Genomic DNA, 23313 nt, shown 5'->3' on the forward strand with positions numbered 1-23313 from the left:
TTTAAATGTTAGCATGCTACTGTAGGGAATGAAGTTAAAAAAACATGTAATCACGAACAGTATGCTACTGTAGGGGATGAAATTAAAAAAAATATATATAATCACGAACTTTACAAAAGTTCTGTCGGATCTAGCACAACTTACTGTGTAACAGGACGGTTTTTTCTTTGGAATAACATTCGAATGGTTGAAATGTTAAGGGTGGGCAATGGAAGGAAGAAAGGAGAAGAATGAGAAAGAAAACTTTAAGAAAAGTTAGGCGAATTCTATAAAAATTTATATCTATGATTAGATTACCAATGTTAATTTACTAAACGTCTTACAGAACTTCGTCACAGAGTTTTGATCCAAAGTTAAAAAAAAATCAATACTCTAGCCATTCAGCTAATGATGTTCTGGTTTAAAATTGTTTTTTTTTTAATCCAATGCCACCAGGTTGTCTTTTCGACATTCCTGGTCTTCTCTCATGGCCGTGGCTTAATTGTAACCCACTTCTGAGGTTGGGGCGCCTGGAAGACAGAGTTACATTACCCCGATGATGTGATAGGATGATTATGATAATGTGGTGCCAGGAGAGGTCTTAAATCTAAACTTAACCTAAATTCCAGACCATGGACGAACACAAGAATAATCCCCTTTAAGGAAAAATTCCTGTGCTCTAAGCGGGAATCGAACCCGAGACCTCATGAACTATAGCCAGAAGCTCTGACCACTAAACCATGAGGCTGGTCAAAGACAAATATACATACATACATTCATTCACACAAGAACGATGTGCAGGTAAATAAACATTTGATAATAGTATGAAAATTATATTACGCAGTTATCTTAATGCTGTTGCCTGTGCAGAATCCACCACACACTCTGCTCTCTCTAATACTGTGGTAAGTGTTTCAGTTCATTGTTTATGTTTATGTTCAGTATAATAATAATAATAATAATAATAATAATAATAATAATAATAATAATAATAATAATAATAATAATAATAATAATGTTTACATGCACGTACAGGAGAGATAATTTGTAGGATTCTAAAGAGCAAGACAAGTCTCGGCATTATATGAGCGTATTCCGATTCTCACCGGTGAGCAATCCGATGGCATCACGGTGTTCCGAATTCCACTGATGACGTCATTGATGCTCCACCGGTGTCACACCGTTGTCATCAGCTTGCAGAGGTGGTGGCAATCTCCATCAGCCGCCATCAGTGAATCTGATTGGTTCTTGTATAGGGCGGGAATTAGCAGACAAATGACATCCTGCACTGTTGTGTCATGGCGGTGTGTTCTGCTTTAGTTCTGCTGTATTGTTTGTAATGAGCACAACGTAAAAACAATATGTTAATGGCTTATGAGCGAACATGTCAACAGACCAGTTACTACTACCGGTTCAAGAAATAAGTTGTTTATGATCTCTTTTCTTTGAACGAGATGGCAGTACGGAAATTTCGCAAAATTTTGCTAGCGTAGCACAGACAACAACTTATACAGTCGCCATGACAGCCATCTATCCTTACACCAGTTTTGTTCCTTATTTCGCTGCAACATGACGTCATTGATGCCACCGGACCGGTGAGATTCGGAATACGCTGTATGCAAAATGGTATAGGTTATGTTTGGTAGTGACGCAGTTTCTTGTTGCATGAAATGCAACAGTATGGGCTAATGAAATCCCGCCTACTTTAAACAATGGATTGTGGTAACACATATCGTGATTATTTTTATTTTTGTATAGTGATTAATCATATAATAATATTGCTTCTAAATTATTTGCAGGTGTTTAAATGCCCCCACTGCTCATTCTGGGCATCTACAGCATCACGTTTCCATGTTCACATAGTGGGTCATTTAAATAAGAAGCCATTTGAGTGTTCACTATGTGCATACCGCTCTAACTGGAGGTGGGACATTACAAAACACATACGCCTCAAGTCTGCTAGAGATGTGGGTCATGAGCGAGCAAGGGTGCTGATGACAGATGAGACTGGGAGGAGAAATTACTCCAAGTACAACAAATTTTTAACTCTTATGCGGGTCCATGAACCAACAGCTGAAAGTAGTGGAAGTGGGCGGCGCTCAAAGGGCACAGACCTCAGCCAAGGCATGGCAGTGCCAGTGTCACATGGTGCAGTCATTCTGCAGCAACAGTTGCCGGCCCCACCCCGCCTTACAAGAGCTCCAACACCCATTTCAAACAATGTTCCTCATCTGGGACCAGTGACTCCTTTGAGACCACCACCACCACTGCGAGCAGCGCACCATGTGGTGTTCCCAGGGCCTCCGCCTCTGCAGCCTCAACCTTCTCTCTTGCTGCAGCAGCAGCATCAGCAACATCTTCAGCATCAGCAGCAGCAACAGCAGCACCACCACCAGCAGCAACAGCATGATGATTTGATGTTGAGACCTAAACGGATTCTCAAGAGGCCAATGTTTAAAGTAGAAGGTGATCAGGGAAGTACAGAGGGACAGCCACCGCTGAAGCGGCCAAGTACAGACAGTAAGAAGACTCTCTGGAAGTGCAAGAAATGCAATTACAGGTATGTACACGGAGTTGTGTTGTGTATGTTACAGATCAATTCTTAAAATACCAGTGCCATGTAATAACAGCACATTCATTACTGAAAGCATAAATTGATATTTAAAAGCCGTAGTAATATGCATTGAATATGCCATTAGGAAAGTTCAGGATAACACAGAGGGTTTGGAATTGAATGGGTTACATCAGCTTCTTGTCTATGCGGATGACGTGAATATGTTAGGAGAAAATCCACAAACAATTAGGGAAAACGCGGAAATTCTTGTTGAAGCAAGTAGAGCGATAGGGTTGGAAGTAAATTCCGAAAAGACTAAGTATATGATTATGTCTCATGACCAGAATATTGTACGAAATGGAACTATAAAAATTGGAGATTTATCCTTCGAAGAGGTGGAAAAATTCAAATATCTTGGAGCAACAGTAACAAATCTAAATGACACTCGGGAGGAAATTAAACCCAGAATAAATATGGGAAATGCCTGTTATTATTCGGTTAAGAAGCTTTTGTCATCTAGTCTGCTGTCAAAAAGTCTGAAAGTTAGAATTTATAAAACAGTTATATTACCGGTTGTTCTGTATGGTTGTGAAACTTGGACTCTCACTTTGAGAGAGGAACAGAGATTAAGGGTGTTTGAGAATAAGGTTCTTAGGAAAATATTTGGGGCTAAGAGGGATGAAGTTACAGGAGAATGGAGAAAGTTACACAACACAGAGCTGCACGCATTGTATACTTCACCTGACATAATTAGGAACATTAAATCCAGACGTTTGAGATAGGCAGGACATGTAGCACATATGGGCGAATCCAGAAATGCATATAGAGTGTTAGTTGGGAGGCCGGAGGGAAAAAGACCTTTGGGGAGGCCGAGACGTAGATGGGTAGATAATATTAAAATGGATTTGAGGGAGGTAGGATATGATGGTAGAGACTGAATTAATCTTGCTCAGGATAGGGACCGATGGCGGGCTTATGTGAGGGCGGCAATGAACCTACGGGTTCCTTAAAAGCCAGTAAGTAAGTAATATGCATTAAGCTATGTTACAAGTAGTGTTGTGGGATTTAATCGATTAATCGATAAATTTCTGTTGTAAGATTAATCGAATCTGTAAATTTATAGGGAGTTTTCTTATTTCAAATGGAACATATTGGGGAACAATCGTCGTGAAAATCCATTATAACTTAGTGAGCCTTCCTTGTGAGCAACATGTGAACTCAATAAAAAAAATTCTAGACCAAACTAGTAACGATAATTTTAACACAAAACTGAGTAACATGTCAACTTACTGGCAAATTATAAACCAAAGACACAATGGTAACAATTTTAACAGAGAACAGATTAACGTGTCATCTCACTCACAAATTCTAAATCAAACCCACAATGATAATAATTTTAACACAGAAATGAGTAACACTTCAATTCACTAACAAACTCTGAAGCAAAATGATAGGTGTGACTCTGTGCCTGTCGGTACCTATTTCATTCCACGATCATGTCTGGTGTTTGAACTGTAAAGGTAAGCACACGAATGCTCTACCGACTGAGCTACCCAGGAACTACACCTGTCACGATCTCAATTTTTCCCTTTTATATCAACACAACTCAAGTGGGCCGACAAGGCACCAGAAACCAAACTTTGAGTGCACACAAACTCTGTGTGACTTGATATGTGGTTTTCTGTTAACGTACTACAGTGACGTATGTATTACACAAATCTGGCTTTCAGGTATAGCTCCCTGTGAAGCAGATTTGAATAGTTTCAAGGGAAAAATTGTTCCTGGGCCGGGTATCGATCCTGGGACCCTTCGCTTAGCTCAGTCAGTAGAGAATTTGTGCGCTAAGCGAAGGGTCCCGAGATCGATACCCAGCCCCGGAACAATTTTTCCCTTGAAATTATTAAAAAATGATACCCGAAAGCCAGATTTGCATAGTGTAAGGGTAAGCATTCCTTTATAGCACTTCACACTCTGCAAGAGCTGCATGAATCACGTTATTTATGTGGAGTGTGTTCACTGAGCAGTATTGGTATCACCTGCATCACATTGATTTGTAAGTGGCACATAGCGGCATTAAAGATCATTAACGATACCAAAGGTAAATATTGAATGGTAAAAATGACATCTAGACGGAAATGGGTGCATGGCTTGTATGTTTATACTGCTATATCCTATAAAAATATTAACATGTACAGTAGAGCATCGATTATCCGAATACCGATCAATCGAAACATTGGTTAACCGAAAGTGTTCCAGTCGGCAAATTGAAATTTGCGCGAGATTTGGCGACAAAAAAAACGAGTCACCTCTGAAGGAAAAAAAAAAAAAAATTGGACTTCTTTTTCTAAACTGTAGAGTAACTTTAATGACTATTTTGAACTTATCAAACTAGGTTAGTCAGTTCTCTGTTTTATTTATAAGATGTGTGATACAAAATATAATATATGTATAGTTTTGTGTTTAATATCAGTGTATCTTTGTTTCATACTGCTCCTATGACACTGGTACAATTTGTTTTCGGAAATGATCGGTTATCTGAACACCCCTCTGTCCCGAATTGTTTTGGATAATCGATGCTCTACTGTAATACATACTTATGTACTTACTGGCATTTAAGGAACCCGGAGGTTCATTGCTGCCCTCACATAAGCCCACCATCGGACCCTATCCTGAGCAAGATCAATCCATTCTCTATCATAATATCCCACCTCCCTTAAATCCATTTTAATATTACCTTACCATCTACGTCTCGGCCTCCCCAAAGGCCTTTTTCCCTCCGGCCTCCCAACTAACACTCTGTATGCATTTCTGGATTCGCCCATACGTGCTACATGCCCTGCCCATCTCAAACGTCTGAATTTAATGTTCCTAAGGTGAAGAATACAATGCGTGCAGTTCTGTGTTGTGTAACTTTCTCCATTCTCCTGTAACTTCATCTCTCTTAGCCCCAAATATTTGCCTGAGAACCTTATTCTCAAACACCCTTAACCTATGTTCCTCTCTCAAAATGAGAGTCCAAGTTTCACAACCATAAAGAACAACCGGTAATATAACTGTTTTATAAATTCTAACTTTGAGATTTTTCGATAGCAGACTGGATGATAAAAGCTTCTCAACGGAATAGTAACAGGCATTTCCCATATTTATTCTGTGTTTAATTTCCTCCCGAGTATCATTTATATTTGTTACTGTTGCTCCAAGATATTTGAACTTATCCACCTCTTCGAAAGATAAATTTCCAATTTTTATATTTCCATTTCGTACAATATTCTCGTCACGAGACATAATCATATACTTTGTCTTTTCAGGATTTACTTCCAAACCTATCTCTCTACTTGCTTCCAGTAAAATCCCCGTGTTTTCCCTAATCGTTTGTGGATTTTCTCCTAACATATTCACGTCATCCGCATAGATAAGCAGCTGATGTAACCCGTTCAATTCCAAACCCTCTCTGTTACCCTGAACTTTCGTAATGGCATACTCTAGAGCAAAGTTAAAAAGTAAAGGTGATAGTGCATCTCCTTGCTTTAGCCCACAGAGAATTGGAAATGCATCTGATAGAAACTGACCTATACGAACTCTGCTGTACGTTTCACTGAGACACATTTGAATTAATCGAACTAGTTTCTTGGGAATACTGTAATACATATAAATCATAAATCTAGACTTTACACATTATAGGAGGCTGCAATGCTAGCCTTCTTCTCTGGAACCTTCCCCCCCCCCCCCCCCCATACACACACACACACACAAAAGTCTATATGAAGAAAAGTCTTCAGTTTTTTTCATTATCAGTATGATACTTAACAGCTTTACTTTTTAAGAACATATACAATTATACCAATTTTTATCAATACAAGTCAACAATTATAATACTAAAATTTCTAACTTTATGATCTATTATAGGGACGCAAGTCGTGAACTGGTGCTAGCCCATGTGAAGGAGCACTATCAGCAGCGACTGCAGCATTCTGGCAGTGGGGGTGGTGTTGGCAACAACGACTCTGCCGAGGCAAGTGTCAGGCGGGGTCACGCACCTTTCCGGTGCGGCCACTGCCATCAGGTATCAAACTGGAAGCATGTCATCCAGGTACAACTAACCACTTTCACAACTAACTGCATGGGCTGAGCTGTCTGTGAAGCATGTTCTGTTGTGTATATTATAAAAGTGGTGGTTCATTTCTTATTATAAACTTTATTCTAGATTAAAAAACTTTTGCCAAGTTTAAGATTCTTAAATTTTTCATGTAAATAACGTTTATACTTGGTAAGGTCACTTTACTCTGTTCATTCTGATTAATGCATTTCGTAGTAAATTGAAGGAATTTTTCTTCTACGTCTTCTTGTTTTTCTTTTTCTTCTTCTTCTTCTTGCCATCATCATCATCATCATCATCGTCATCATCATCATCATCATCATCACAAAGTTTTCTTTTTACATCTTGATTACACAACTTTTAACACTGTATCACTTCGGAATATGTATGATAAGACTTTCTTGTGTTAAATTTTAACGTACCTTGTTTACATGTTTCGACCTATTTATGGATCATCTTCAGAACTGGTCGTTGTTGGTCTTGGCGCCACTTGTTGTTTCCTGTGAGGGTGCATTCGTAATGTAGAGTCAAAGAGTGTATGTGTTTTGAAATTGAGTTGTGTGTTGAAAATATCGTTGGGGTGTGTTTTCGTGTGTCTGTATATTTCATATTGTTCTAGTGTTGAGTTTCTGGCTTTTTGGTTGGATGTGCAGTATTTCCATGTCTGTGTTGATGTCTCTGTAGGTGTTTTTGGCAAAACACCTCCACATATGCAGAACACATCACAAATGCCAACCACACCTACAGAGACATCAACACATATGGAAATACTGCACATCCAACCAAAAAGCCAGAAACTCAACACATTAGAACAATATGAAATATACAGACACACGAAAACACACCCCAACGATATTTTCAACACACAACTCAATTTCAAAACACATACACTCTTTGACTCTACACTACGAACGCACCCACACAGAAAACAAGAGGCGCCAAGACCAACAACGACCAGTTCTGAAGATGACCCATAAATAGGTCGAAACATGTAAACAAGGTACGTTAAAACACAAGAAAGTCTTATCATACATATTCCGTTTTCTTTTTCTCAATAAGTATTATAATTTATCAGTTAAGTATAAAAACATCACTTCAGATTACGTCTAGCTTCCTGAGAAACAGAGTCAGATTATGTGGTTTTCTTGTACAGTACTTTCCAAGGGATATGAGAGTTCCAAATACAATGAAATCTCTATTATCCGTCGTAATGAAGGGAGTGAACTGAATGGTTAATCCAAAAATCGGATAATCCATACCATAAAAGATTGTCGTAAATTAAGTACAGGGCCGCAATGTTGTATGACCAAACAGATTCCTGACCTAAAAGAGAGACTGAAACGTAAAATAGTAATGGGAAAAAAATTAATTAGCTTTTTTATCTCAATCTAAATAGTGTCTGACAATAAATTTTTTAATTTCATGAGTTTATGTAAAACCCCGATAAGAGGCTGTTCAAGGGACCGCGTGTAAACCGCCTATTAACCGGGACCGCATATTAGGCGAGTATACTAATTTTGGCTTATATACAGTATCTATTAGCATTTTTCTTAATTGAAATACATGATTCATTAAAGGTAATACAGTATTACGCCATTATATAATTATTGTACTGTATGTCAAAGACATTTTCAGTATGTAGAACTGTACTTAATTCTTTTGAAAAAGTCATTTATAGTTGTTTGCCATGTGCGTGTTCTCAAATTCCTTATGTTTACCACACTTCACTTTCCTGCTCTTACATCTTCCCGACGTCGCAGCTGCAGTGATTGAGTCGCGATTTTTTATTATTGTCCTTACTGTCGTTGATGGGATTCTTAATGAATCAGAGAGTTGTTTCTGATTAAGTACTGTTTTCATCGTACTTTCGTAAGGTTTCCAATTTTTCCGACACAGAGAGCGTTTTTCATTTAACACTCATTGTAATCACACTCACAGACACTTCAATCCACTAAAGGACAACAAACTGATCAGCAAAAATTTCCAGAATTTTATTACGGTCGAGTAAGGAATGTTGTTTGAGAGAGAGAGGGTTAGCAAGAGGGTGGGGTATTGTAATTGTATGTAGACTTTAAGCGAGCAGGTAAAGAATTGAATAAGAGAATGTAAGAAGAGGGTGGTTATTATACAGTATGAAGATTTAAATGCGCAGGTAAAGGATCGAATACCAGTACCTTTCAGGTTAATAGCACCAATGAGTTCAATGGCCAAAATGTTTCATTGCTGTTACAGTACATTGCTGAAAATTAAATCGAAAATATTCCACAAAAATAGCGTATTATGCGCAACAAACGGGGTATTTTATGAAGACGTTATATATGAAATGTGCAGGGACAGGACAAAAATAGCGTATTACATGGGATAGCGTAATAAGTGGGCGCGTCTTATCGGGGTTTTACTGTAGGTAAATAATATTTACACTTTCGTAATTTCCTCCATGGTCTTGTATTTAACATGCTACACTCTGTGTTAGATCAGCAAGTTATTGTGCATTTGGAATAGGGAACTATGTTGCTCATTTAACAATAGTTCTTGGAAGAAAAATTTGAAGGACCTTTGTATATTGCAACTCAACAGATACAGAATTGTAAGCTTTAAACCATCACCCCGTCTTGATTGACGGTTACCGCTTGTCGCTGGGTTTATGCAAACGTATTACTATCCTGTTTGAAAGTATCGATTGCCATTCTATCCACTGTTGTAGTTTGTGTAAATATTGCGTGTTTTTGTATACAATTAGTTTTTAGTTTAGTGTAATTCATCTTCAAATCGCTGTGTAAGAATAAGTCAGTGTAGTGCCTTCAGTAAGTTTACTATTTGTATAAATGTATCCGTTGTTGTAGTTTTGTGTAAATATTGCGTGTCTTTTTTTTGTATACAATTAGTTTTAGTTTAGTTTAGTTCATCTTCAAATCACTGTGTAAGAATAAGTCATTGCAGTGCCTTCAATTAGTTTGCTCTTTCTTGTCGTACTGAAACAATGGAGAAGTCGCCAGAATGCTTCAAAAGATTGCGAACCTGGAAAAGAATATTGAATTCCGACGAAAGAACTATGGTGTTAAACGTGTATTTGTACTTTCGTACTGCATTTTTATTCAGTGTATCTGAAGCTACTAAACATACCACGTCAGCCACAAAATTTTCTTACAAACTGGTGCTAACAATGAGAAAGGAATTTAAATTGAAGGGGAAACTTTCAACACCCGTGAAAAAGAAAAGCCCAGGAATTCAAAAAACGAGAATGCAGAAATATGACTCAATGATTCAGGCTGCAATAAGGCGTCTTGTGGATTCATTTTACAGGGAAAACACACTGCCAACATTAAAAAATGTGAAAGGAGCCTTTGATAAAGACACAGACATGCCTAACGTATCAATTTCAACGTTACAAAGGATACTAAAGGATATGGGATTCGAGTTTACTAGAAGAAAGAAGAACTCCATGCTAATTGATAGAGACGACATAATTGCCTGGAGACACAGTACTTTGAGGGCTATTAGAAGTCACAGAGCAAGCAATAGGAACATTGTTTACACAGATGAGACTTGGATAAATACAGTGTATACGAATTCAAAGTCTTGGGTGGACACTACAATTGTCTCTGCTTCACAAGCCAAAAAAGAAGGTCTGACGACTGGTAATAAGATGCCCTCAGGCAAAGGTGGACGTATAATATTAGCCTATGCTGGTAATGAGAATTGTTTTATTCCAGGAGCTCAATTAGTATATCACAGAAAGAAAAATGGGACTACCATGATGAAATGACTAGTGCTATGTATGAGAAATATTTTGCGGACAAATTGCTTCCAAATCTTCCTGCAAATAATATTATTGTGTTGGATAAAGCGTCTGTACATTCGAGGAAGGATGAAAAAATTCCGTAAAGAGGAACAGTAAAGCAGAAGTTAGGTCGTGACTCGTCTCTAAAGCAATTCCTGTTGGTGAAGACATGCATAAGATAGAGCTATTGGAGATGGTGGAGTCTGTGCAGTTTCGATATGAACCCAAGTGCATAATAAATGAAATGGCTCGAGCACATGGACATGAAGAATTGCGACTCCCACCATACCATTGTGAACTAAATCCAATTGAAGAGGTGTGAAGTCAAGTCAAGAGGACTGTTGCTCAAGAAAACACCACCTTCAACATAAATAAAGTGCGAGATCTGCTGGAATCAGGAATCAAAGAAGTAACGCAACAGCAGTAGACTAATTACGTGCGGCATGTACAAGATGTGGAATAGCACATGTGGGAAACGGATGGCTTCCTGGATTTAATCCATGATGATGTAATCATCAATCTTGGCGAATCATCAGAAGAAAGTGACAGCGAGGATGAAGATTTAGGTGTCACTCCTCTTCCTGAGTAGTGGTGAGTTACACTAATTTTATTCTTTAATTCAATTAGTTAAATTGTGTGCGTGATGTGAAAGAAAATATATTTTTAGAATAGATAGTATACACAAGAAACCAGTTTGCTCTGCCGTACTTGCTCTTCCCTCACACCCCTGGACAATTACCGTTACCATAAAACGGGGTGACTTGATACGCTAGGGGTACTTGATACATTTTGTACGTTGATGTTTTAGAACGAAACATCAACCTACAAAACGTATCAAGTCCCCTCAGGGTTGATGTTTTAGAATGAAACATCAACCTACAAAATGTATCAAGTCCCCTCAGTGTAGCAAGTCACCCCATTTTATAAGCTTGGGGACTTGATACATTTTGTAGGTTGACGTTTCGAAACAAAACATCAACCTACAAAACATATCAAGTCCCCCCCCCCCCCCCCCAGCATATCAAGTCACCCCTTTTACGGTACTGATTGTTTGGCTGTGGTGTGAAGGTTTGTTGTCCCATAAAGCCTGCAGTAACTTGCTGGTCTGACACAGAGTATAGGTAGTGGATCATAACTTCACTAATTTAAGTCTAGTTATCTGGACAGCCAGGCTCCCTTATGGCTTTTTAAGTAGCCATATTGTTACTTAGGACGGTTCTTAATTGCCTCAATATACTTTCGACCCTGGTAGAACAGAATGAGGTTAAACTCATCTGGGTACCAGGGCATTGTGGTATTGAGGGAAACGAAAAAGCTGATGAACTTGGCAAGACAAGGTGCGGTTACAAAATATATTGGACCAAAGCTGGCTCTCGGAATACCTAGGTGCTCTGTCAGAGAGGCGATTAGAAAGTGGTCCAAGACTCAACATTACGAAACCTGATCAAGACACCAAGTATCAATCATGGGAAAAAATTTTTATAAGACCATGGAAAAAAAAAAAAAAAGAGCTGAAATATTACTTTAATGTAATACATTTCAGCTGAGAGCAATTGAGGACTGTTTTTGCAAAACTTGCTAACTGCAAAATTTGCAAAATTGAGATTTTGGTGGATTCATTAACATAAAGCAGGCCTCTACTTGATGTTAAAGGCATCTTACTAAAATTGAATTATTTCTCTTCGATAGGTTCGTTCCAACAAGCGGTTCATGGATCAGTTCATGTACGGTTCCTGTACCATCTTATGCGCATGCGCTAGTTGAGCATCTGCTATGGGATTGAAACTGGACTGGACGCTGTTGGAACGCTTTCGCGGATCGTTATGTACTAAATCCAGAGATGCTATAACTGTGATCATCTTTGCTAAGAACGGGATGCTTAATTATTATCGTTTCGCAGCTAGTTCTAATTGCAGAAAATAGAATTTCGATCATTTTCTATAAAAAGATGACAAAAAATATGGAAGGCAAGAATTCCGATAATTGACTTCAATAGTTCTTTTTTTAATTATTAATGTATTACGTTATTTATTATATTTTTAATCAAAGCTGCATGTTGAAATTGTAATTAACTGTTTCAATAACCAAATAATTTCCATTTCCTTTCTTTTTGGCGAAAATTTAAATTAAATCTCTAGTTTTATTATTCGTCTGTACTGTCACTTTTCATCTTTAACCTCACTGATGTGAACAGTCGATCATGTCTTTCTTCAGTATCCAGGAGACGTTGGTGAGCTTATGCGCATGCGCGTCTTGCGTACTCTTCCGTACATGCCTCAATCCACGGACTATTTCTGACCGTTCCGAACCCGTGTCAAAAGCTTGTTGGAACGCCCGACTGCAGTACATGTTTCCGGTTCAGGACTGGTTCGGATTGTGTTGGAACGCTTTTTTTGTACTGCGCATGCTCACGATGGTTACGGACGGTTCCTGATTGTTGTTGGAACGAACCTATTGTAGTGTGTCAAAGTGTGATCGTTCCCCTATAACCTACTTGTCTCCATTTAGTTTTCTGTCTCTCCTGTAAAATTTAGTTTTTTCAGTTAGCAAGTTTTGCAAAAATGGTCCTCAATTACAGCTTTTCTCATAGGTCATGCTTCTGTGAAAAAACATCTTAATATAATAGGTATGCTTCAAGGTAACTGTAGACTGTAGATTTTGTGGGAAGGAGACTGAAACAGTCCAAGCAGATCATTTGCTCCTGTGATGCATTGGCTCGCAGAAGATATTTTGTCTTTGGCAAAGAATCTCTAGAACCAAAAGATTTTGAACCGAGTTCTGTATCTGAACTGTACACCTTAATCAAGGAAACAGGGCTGATGAATCGGTATTAAATTTAACATAGGTAGCACAATAAACCTAAGGCTACGATGCGTCCAGAGAAATGACTGGCCTAATGTGGAGAGAAAAAAAAAGTCTAGTTGTCAGTGACAGGTTTTTAAGGGACAAAGAAACTTCTTATATTGGCTGTCTGTGGAAAGATAGGAATAGTGGAGGTCATACATTGTAGATTCATATACTTTATTTTATCCTTGATTAAATCACGCACAATTGTAACTCCAGTCTCGTATTCTGATGCCACAGTTTCTTCTTTCCCAAACCATTCAATTATTTGCACGTTTTTTCGATACTTGGCACAACACGTTTTCTTTTGACGACCCTGGAAGACATTTTATATAGAAGTTATACAGTATGACACAATATATTATAAGTCTGTTCAAGTTCTGGCATTCGCAGACTACCTAGATATTATTGCTAGGTCACAGAAAGCACTAGAAGAGGCATTTATCTCCCTGGAAAAGGCAGCAAAGATAATGGGATTGAGAGTTAATGAGAGCAAGACTAAATACATGATCTCCAGCCGCAAAGGAAACATTATTTATTAATAAAGCACCAACTTATCTTACAATTGAAAATTACAAATTTGAATGTGTAAAAAATTTTATATATCTTGGCTCCATGATCAATAATGACAACGACACCAGTCTTGAAATTAAGAGAAGAATATCTATAACAAATAAATGTTACTTTGGATTACTGAAATATATTAAATCGAAATTCTTAACCATCTCAACTAAAATAAGAATATATAAGACGCTTATTAGGCCAGTGTTGACGTATGCCTCGGAAACTTGGACTATGAACAAACAGGACATCAGAAGACTTAGTATCTTCGAGAGGAAAATTCTGAGAGCAATTTATGGACCCGTCAAATTAAATAATGAATGGAGAATTAGATATAATAAAGAAATATACGATCTGTTTAAGGAGCCAGATGATATAACAGTTATTAAAATTGGTCGATTGCAATGGGCTGGACACCTGGTAAGAATGGACGATACTAGACCCGCTAAAAGAGCTATTACATCCAATCCTGGAGGAAGCAGATCCAAAGGAAGACCGAGGAGCAGATGGGAGGATAATGTATATGAAGATGCCAACTTTATTGGTGCACGAATGTGGACAGTCAAGGCCAGAAGTAGAGACGGCTGGAATAAAATACTGAGGAAGGCTAGGACTCTCAATGGGTTGTTGAGCCAATGATGATGATGATACAATATGACATTTCGAACAGTAGACCATACTGTGTAGTGGTAAAGACTTATAATAACACTCTGTAAAAAAAATACGTACTAATATATTGTACAGTACTTCATATATTTCTGTAGCAAAAAAGAAAAAGCGAGAGAAAAACAGCTGGATAATCTGCAAATTGGTTAATAGGGTGACATAACTGGGGTTCTATTGCACAGTATAACTTCATTTATACATTTTATGGAAATAAAAACACATAAGTGAAGAAAAAGTATAAATAAAATGGCATTTGATAATATCTGAAATAGAATGTAGGCATCCACGGCCGGCGTCAATAGATAAAGGATTCTTCGGGCTGAGAGGCCTTGGTCTACTGGCAGTATTGCAGCCAGATGTTTCATCTGCAGCTATGGTAGACATCTTCAGTGGCGAGACACACACGAGTGAAGTGATCTCTGTGTACCAGGGGCAACTCTTGGATACAACAATGCCTGTAGACCCACGGCCTTTCAGCCTGAACAATCCTTATCTGTCTGAAATAGAATTTGAAGACTATACAGGAAGAACAACTTAAATCAATTTAGTAAAGTTTTCAGAAGAGAAATTTAGAACTTCATAGTTAAGCCATATTTGAATCTATAATAGGATACTAATATAAAAATAATATGCTTTGCAGACGATGTCCTATTTGCAGAAAATGAAGATGATCTACAGAGGATGCTGTACAAATTCGAAATAGCAGCTCAACGATTCAATATGATAATCTCCAACAAAAAAACAAAATCACTAACAATCTCAAAACAACCACTTAGATGTAAACTGGCTGTATATAACAAAATTATAGAACAAGTAATGATCTTTAATTACCTTGGATCAAAAATCACAAGTAACAAAAATTTAATAGAAGAAGTAAAGGAACAAACAACGAAAGCATCAATTATATCGGGTTTTTTGGAGGATATAATTTGGAGAAATAAAAATATGAATGTTGAAAGTAAAATTAGGATATATAAAACATGTGTGAGACCGATACTAACATATGCTACAGAAACAAGGGCAGAAACAAAAAGAACTCAACAAATGATGACAACAGTAGAAATGCGAATATTACGAAGTATTTCAGGTTATAGTCTATATGACAGGAAAACAAATGAAGAAATCCGAAACAAATGTGGAATACAAGATGTTGCTAAGTGGGTTAAAAAGAGAAGAAAAGAATGGAGAAATCATACTTTGAGGATGCAAAATGATAGTCTACCTAAAATCGCCATGAAGGAAAAACCTTACACCACCAGACCGCTGGGACGACCTCAAGATGACTGGAAAGCTGGTTACCTGCCTCGGGGAATAGCGACACCAATTGAAAACCAACAGGATTTGATCCTAATGAAAGAAGAAGAAGAATAGCATACTACTAAAATTTGTAACACATATCCTTGAAGAATGTAAGATTATTTGTGGGAAATCTTAGCTGCTTAGAACCGAAGCTGGCTGATACTTCATTATTCAAACTCCAAGCCAGAAAATTTTACGAAATTTTCTTCCTTGTTCTTGTGTGATCTTCATTTAATAACGTGTGATCATAAAAAAAAAAATCAGTTACTGTGGACTGCTAGCATTTTTTTCTTCCTCAAATTGATATAATTTCTCACAAAATTTCTTCAGGTTTACCATGATATTTTCGATTTGAAGGGGTGATAGGGTAGTTATATTCAATGCGGTCACAGCTTTAGCACCAGATCCTCAAAAATGTTCTGTTTCTTCCCTCTGCAAGACAAGTTGTGAAGTGAGAATTCTCTCACATACTTCTCTCCCCTCTGTGAATGAATTGTGCCACTTGTGCATGACCATTTTCTAAAGCTGGCAAGTGTCAGTACAAGCAGGAACAGCTCCGAATTTCCACGAATTTCAGAGTGATGCATCATAACAATGAACACGTACTGTATTTTCGCGTTTTTACATTGTCTCGACAAACCTAATTTCGAGCAAAATTGATTTAGAATGTACAAATGTCTTTTATAGCTGCAGGGGTTTAAAATACTATCGTGTAAGTGTAAAAAACGAATAAACGAAAAAGATACATCTGCATTAAATTAACATGGAAAGTGTAGCATTTTTGTCAGGACCTCAGAAAGGGGGGGGGGGAGGAAAATTAATAAGTGTGAGAAATGTATAAATGCAAAACTTACAAAAACAAGTTTTCCTGTAATACAGTACCTCGTATTTTCCAAATATTTTCCTGTTCTGGTAGTTTTTAGAGGTTTTATACCAATCGTCATTGTGATATAAGAAAGAAATCTTATTATAATTGACAAGACTTTGTTTTTATATCCCATATTGACTCTCCTCTGTTACAAGAATATTCTTTTTCGCATATCCTTTATATTATTATTGTTATTACTAATTAATTTGTAATTAATTTATTTATTTCCATGAAATGGATTTATGCTTAGTAAAAAATCCAAATAAGCGTTGTAGTTCTTTAATACTGTTAGTATGGGGGTACTGTAATATAAATTAGAGAAAGCTTTTGATTATGGAGAATGTACTGAAATATGTAGTGCTGTAGGAAAGTATACCGGTAATTAGGGTTGCCAACTCTCCCGTATTTTCTGAGATCTTCCTTATTTAGCCCTGATTTTTAACAATCTCCCCGTATTTTCTGAGATCTTCCTTATTTAGCCCTGATTTTTAACAATCTCCTGATTCCCGTATTTTTCTTCTTCTCGAGCATTTTTCTCCCTTATTTTTGCATAACGTGAAATCTATTTGAAACATTTACTTTTTCCGTGATTGAAGGTAACTTATATGTTAAATTCTGTTGTTTCAGAGATGCACTGAAATGTGCTATCTCTATAGAAGATAATACTTGCTAGAAATAGTTTCAGGCCTCGGTAGTTTAAAATCAAACAATGCTGGAGTTACAAATTTAGAAAAAAAAAAAAAACTAATGAGTTGTGTTGTAAGCAAACCAGGCAGCAAAGCTCATGCAGAAAGTGTTTTTCATTATGAACAGTAAGTGAACAGATGTCGTAACAGAAGCACAACACATCTAATCAAATCAGAATTGCAAATCACAGGGAATTTTTACAATTCATTTGAAACTATTAAGCGAGGCAAAACATCTCAAAATATTCGGTTGGATTTCCATCTGAGCGAATACAATTAATGAAAATTGATATCTCTTTTCATAATCAGCTTCCTTCAATTCAGAAGATGGATAAAATTTCCCAAACAGTGCTATGTACGGCATTTACTTAAAGTAGAAATCAAAATTGCATATAAAAAATGGATTGTTGTAGTCCTCTAAAAGTCGTACTCAAGGGATGCATAAAGGAGGCATTGTTATATGTAAATGATTACCTACATTTCGAGCTGGAAGTTATTATAACTGGTAATTTTATACTTTGTTGATTCAAATAGCAGAAATTCACCACAAATATTTTTACCTTTCTGTTTCTCACTCTTTTATAATTTTAATTTTTGTGCAATACTGTACAGTTCTTTCTTTTAAAGAAAGTTTGATGGAACAAGAATCGGATTTAGGCTCGATGGAATAAGATTGTTAGCCTATGCTTTCTTATCTCTTCAGGAGTTGTTTGACTTATGCAAAGACGGATGTAGTAATACTGAAGCAGAATTCTTTGTTACTGTGAGTGAAATCCTTTTGAAAATCTTCAGTGTCTGAATGTATGTATCTGAATTGATGATGGTTTTCCCTGCCAGTATCACATTCATAAAAATATTGTTTTTCTTCTGATTCTAGCTCGTGTCCTCTTACGAGAGTTGAATTTTTTTTATAAAAGTCTGCATTTTTCCCTATTCTTCCATAGTTGAGTTCCATCTGCTTCTTGTAATTGTTCTCTTCTTTCGACGTCCCACTTAACCTGCTCCAGGCAGCTGCCTTCTGGTCTTTCTCTTGGTTTCTTTCCTCTTCTATTGATTCCAGCATTATTTTGAGTAATCGGTCGTCATCCATCCTTTTCATATGACCAAAACATCTCAGTTGTTTTTGTAAAGATGTCTGTTAACTTTCAACTCCTACTTCATTATTTTTTTCATTCTTGTCTTACCTACGATTCCTCTCATTTTTCTGCAACCTGAAGTCTACTAAAGCCCAGATCTGGTTGTCGGAATATAAAATATCATCCATTTTGAATCTTGCGTACACTACTTTTAACACTTGAATATAATTAATTGATTAACTAGCGGACTTACTCGTGTTAATTTTGTAAGATTTGTATGGCTTACAGCTATTTCAGTGCTTCACGCACCATCCTCAGAGCCTACTAGATCTCGGCGACATCTCGAACTTCTCTGCCTGTTATGTGGGTGTGTTTGATTGTTGAAAGGTGTTGAAGAGTGGAGTCAAATAGTGTGTGTGTACTGAAATTGATCTGTGTGTTGAGAATTTGATCGGGGTGTGTTTTAGTGTGTTTGTATATTTCGTATTGTTCTAGTGTGTTGAGTTTTTGGTTCTTGGGTTGTATGTGTAGGATTTCCATGTCCGCATTTATGTTATTGTATGTATGGTTAGCATTGGTCATGTGATCGGCGTATGTAGATGTGTTGTGTCCTCTGGTTATTGCTTTAATGTGTTCTTTGTAGCATGTTTGGAATGATCTGCCTGTCTGTCCTATGTAGAACTTATCGCAACTATTACATGTGAGTTTGTATACACCTGTGTGGTCGTATTTATCAACACACAAAAAACACAAACAAATAAATACGACCACACAGGTGTATACAAACTCACATGTAATAGTTGCGATAAGTTCTACATAGGACAGACAGGCAGATCATTCCAAACACGCTACAAAGAACACATTAAAGCAATAACCAGAGGACACAATACATCTACATACGCCGATCACATAACCAATGCTAACCATACATACAATAACATAAATGTGGACATGGACCCAAGAACCAAAAACTCAACACACTAGAACAATACAAAATATACAAACACACTAAAACACACCCTGATCAAATTCTCAACACACAGATCAATTTCAGTACACACACACTATTTGACTCCACTCTTCAACACCTTTCAACAATCAAACACACCCACATAACAGGCAGAGAAGTTCGAGATGTCGCCAAGATCTAGTAGGCTCTGAGGATGGCGCGTGAAGCACTGAAACAGCTGTAAGCCGCACAAATCTTACAAAATAAACACGAGTAAGTCCACTAGTTAATCAATTAATTATAAAATATCAGTCTCCATGAGTGAGAGTATCATGTATGGAATTACTTCTGTCATGGGGCGGCCAGAATGCAACAAATCATGGATTTCAGTTTATTTTGTTTTGCTTTTAACATACATCTGCTAGAATAATTTGCATTTTTCCCACACAAGCAAGAAAATATCAAATTTCCAGAAGTCTTGTAACATGAGTAAAACAAATCTGTTATTACTTATTGGACAACCCTTGTGTTTGAGTTTCAACATTTATTAATGGTATCATTACGTAGTTCTAGATGTTGGTATTAAGTGTTGTATGTTGCTTGTTTAGTTGTAGATTAATAATCATGATGTTAAAATTGTCATATTAGCTGTACCATTTCGTTAATGGTATTCAGCATGTGACAGAAAATAAAAGGAATGCCTTAGCTATTGAGTAATGACTTATTTGCTAGTTAACTAACTTACTAGTAAAAATTAGGTGATCTTATCAAGAAATGTACTCATTAACATTTTTTGCCTTGCGGAACTGAAAGTAGTTACAGTGAATTAACAATTTAGTTAAAATGATTGATTTTGAAGTTTTGGTATTTTGTGATTTCCCATTTTTCTAGTTTACAAAAGCATGCAGCATATGAACAATATATTGCATTAAAATTTCCATTTTTGTAACCAGAAGCATACTTTTCGTAATGCACATGTTTAACAGAAAATTATCACACGAAAACTAAAATTCTTAACATTCACGTGACGATGTTGGTGGATGTTATACACAGCACTGATTCCGCCTGCAAAATCATTAATTTTATTACCTCCCACATGTCTGGACTGATATTTGGGCAGCCTAAACAAAAATGAACGACTTAAATCTGTTACCCTATACAAGAAACCAACAGGTTTAAAAACACCGAAACTGAACATTCTTGTACTAATGGTAATCTCAGTTTATAATAATATTTTAGGATTAACGTTGTTTTTTGATGAAATGAGCAAAACAATTAGATATAAACCATATTGTGTCTAGGTTTCCAAAACTAATTCTGTAGTTATGTGTCACACATTTTTGGTCAGTGTAGGTCTTAATTAATAAAAAATAAACAATAAATCATTACATTACTTGTGTAATTTCTTTTTACATTCTTTACACCTATTTTTCATGGTATGTGGCTTTATGAATACATTGTTAATTTTTTAGATATGAATGTGTGTAAGTTGATAATGCAAAATACATTTTTCCTGGTCTGTGACTCTTTAAAATTGGTATGAATCAGGCTTGAGTGTGCTTTTGCTTCAGCAGAGATGAAATAGTCGTTGCACTTGATCACATACGTTGTATTTTTTTTTCATTGGAAGTTTGTATTGTTCATTGCGATGACGAATATATTCTCTGTGCAGCGTCATTGTCGGCTGAAACACAGTGGAGATGTGAGAGTTGTAATCGGTCTCAAGGAAGGTGGAACTGTGGAGGAGCGTTTCATGATAGATGATGGCAACAGTGAAGCAGATTCAGTACCCACTCCACCAGGCAGACAAGAAGCTTCAGGTACTCCTGATGTATAGGTCACCAGTTGTAATTTAAAATTAGTTTTTGTTGAGAAAATATGAAAAGAGATGGAATACAGGCTATAAGGAATATTTGAATATTGTTGTTGTAATGTATAGCTTTTTATTTGGAACTTAATCCATTATAAATGGCATCTCGTTATATCTGAATATTATAATCTGGAAATGTCTACATGATAATTTCTAATGATCATTATCTTCATCTTCATCCTTCTCCATCTTCTTTTTTCTCTTTTTCTCTCATTTCCTTCACCGTTATATTCACTGTCATCTCTTTATTTCCTTTGTTATCACCGTAATGATCATGATCTTAAGCATAATTATTTTTATTACCATCTTTTTAATCCTTCTTCGCCTCCTCCCCCTCCTATCCTTCATCGTCGTCATTATCATCATCATTATTATCATTATTTTCGTCTTCATTTTTTTACTGTTATTATAGTGAAACCTCTGTATTTGGACACCCCTGTATGTTATACTCCTCACTATATTGGATATATTTTCTTGGAATCGGACAAATTTCTATGTTTTTGCATGTCCAAATATATCCTCTATGTTGGACACCCTTCAATCCTGAAAGCCAGAGACCCCTTACAATTCTATCTTTGACGATTCTCTTGTTCTATTGTGTAATAATAATAATAATAATAATAATAATAATAATAATAATATTTATTTGTCAGAAACCAGTGTACAAGGCCTGGATATGACATCGTCAGGTTCGATGTATTCCTGCACACCAATTGTTTCACTCATATCTCATAGATAGGAAACAGAAAGTTGAAATCAATACAACTATGAAATCTGCATCGACATGGGGAACTATCAATAATGGAATTCCTCAAGGATCAATATTAGGTCCCCTACTTTTTCTAGTGTTTATAAATGATCTTGCCCCCCTAATAAAAGATGTAGGTCATCCCATATTATTTGCAGATGACATAAGTATAGTAATTACAGCCAATAACTCCAACACATTCCAATCTTCAACAGAGGAAATTCTCTTCAAAATATGTGACTGGTTCTCAGTCAATAAATTAGTATTAAATTGTAACAAAACTAACATAATTCAATTTAAATCCTGTCCAAATTCAACGTCGCAAATTTCTAGTGCAATAATTAATAATAGATCCCTATTAGAAACAACAACAACCAAATTTCTTGGCTTAAAAATCGATAATGTGTTAAATTGGAAAAATCGTATTAAAGAAATTACCCCCAAACTAAATTCAGCTTGTTTTGCTATTAGATCTATGCAAAAGATAGTAAATATCAATACCTTAAAAACAATAAACTTTGCATACTTCCAATCGGTAATGAGTTTTGGAATAATATTCTGGGGAAATTCCACAGATAGTAACAATATATTTCTATTAAAAAAAAAGAGTAATTAGAATAATAGTAGGTGCCAAATCTAGGGAATCGTGTAGGACTATTTTAAAAAAACTTCAAATAATGCCCATGGCTTGTCAGTATATCTTTTCATTAATAATCTTCCTTGTATGTAATTGTGAAAACTTCGTAACTAATTCAACAGTTCATAGCATAAATACACGTCAAAAAAATTACTTTCATACTCCATCGGCAAGTCTATCGTGCTATCAAAAAGGAGTGCGTTATATGGCAGTAAAAATTTTTAATAGCCTCCCTATCAATATAAAAAATGAAACTCAAAACATAAAATTATTTAGGGCCAAATTAAAGAAGTACCTAATTTCTCACGCCTTCTATTCTGTAGGTGAATTCATGACATTCAATAACACTTCATGAAATTGATACTAAAACTATGTGTTGTACTAGTAGACTATATTGTAAATCTCGTCTATATATATTTCACCTAGACTGTGACTATAAATTAAGATTTTATAATAATATTAAGTTTTTTGACTTTTTCCATATTCTAGCTGTAAGCATGTATGAATTCCATGGAATGTTAATAAATACAATACAATACAATACCTGTTTAGAGTTGATTTTCATGAACTCTTGTGCTTTGCAAGGACCATTATCACAGTGGAATGCAAGGAGGTTTTCTTTGTACAGTACAGCAATTGTCAACTTCTACATTCCTGGAATTACCCACTTTGCCCTTTTTCTAAGTGCACTGTGACTAA

General features: G+C 36.3%; 1 protein-coding gene across 3 annotated transcripts in view; it reads left to right on the forward strand.

The window, feature by feature from the left end:
* Positions 1–23313, forward strand: part of LOC138694924 (uncharacterized) — a 102885-nt gene that overhangs the window by 58279 nt on the left and 21293 nt on the right. For 2 of the 3 annotated variants that reach the window (XM_069819118.1, XM_069819138.1), the window contains 3 exons: positions 1779–2539; positions 6440–6623; positions 21032–21179. In XM_069819118.1, the coding sequence (XP_069675219.1) occupies positions 1779–2539; positions 6440–6623; positions 21032–21179 (1093 nt within the window). The remainder of the gene's footprint in view (positions 1–1778; positions 2540–6439; positions 6624–21031; positions 21180–23313) is intronic. The other variant, XM_069819129.1, reaches the window with a different exon arrangement.

Source organism: Periplaneta americana, chromosome 1 (assembly GCF_040183065.1).
Source record: "Periplaneta americana isolate PAMFEO1 chromosome 1, P.americana_PAMFEO1_priV1, whole genome shotgun sequence".
In the NCBI taxonomy this organism is placed as follows: Eukaryota; Metazoa; Arthropoda; class Insecta; order Blattodea; family Blattidae; genus Periplaneta; species Periplaneta americana.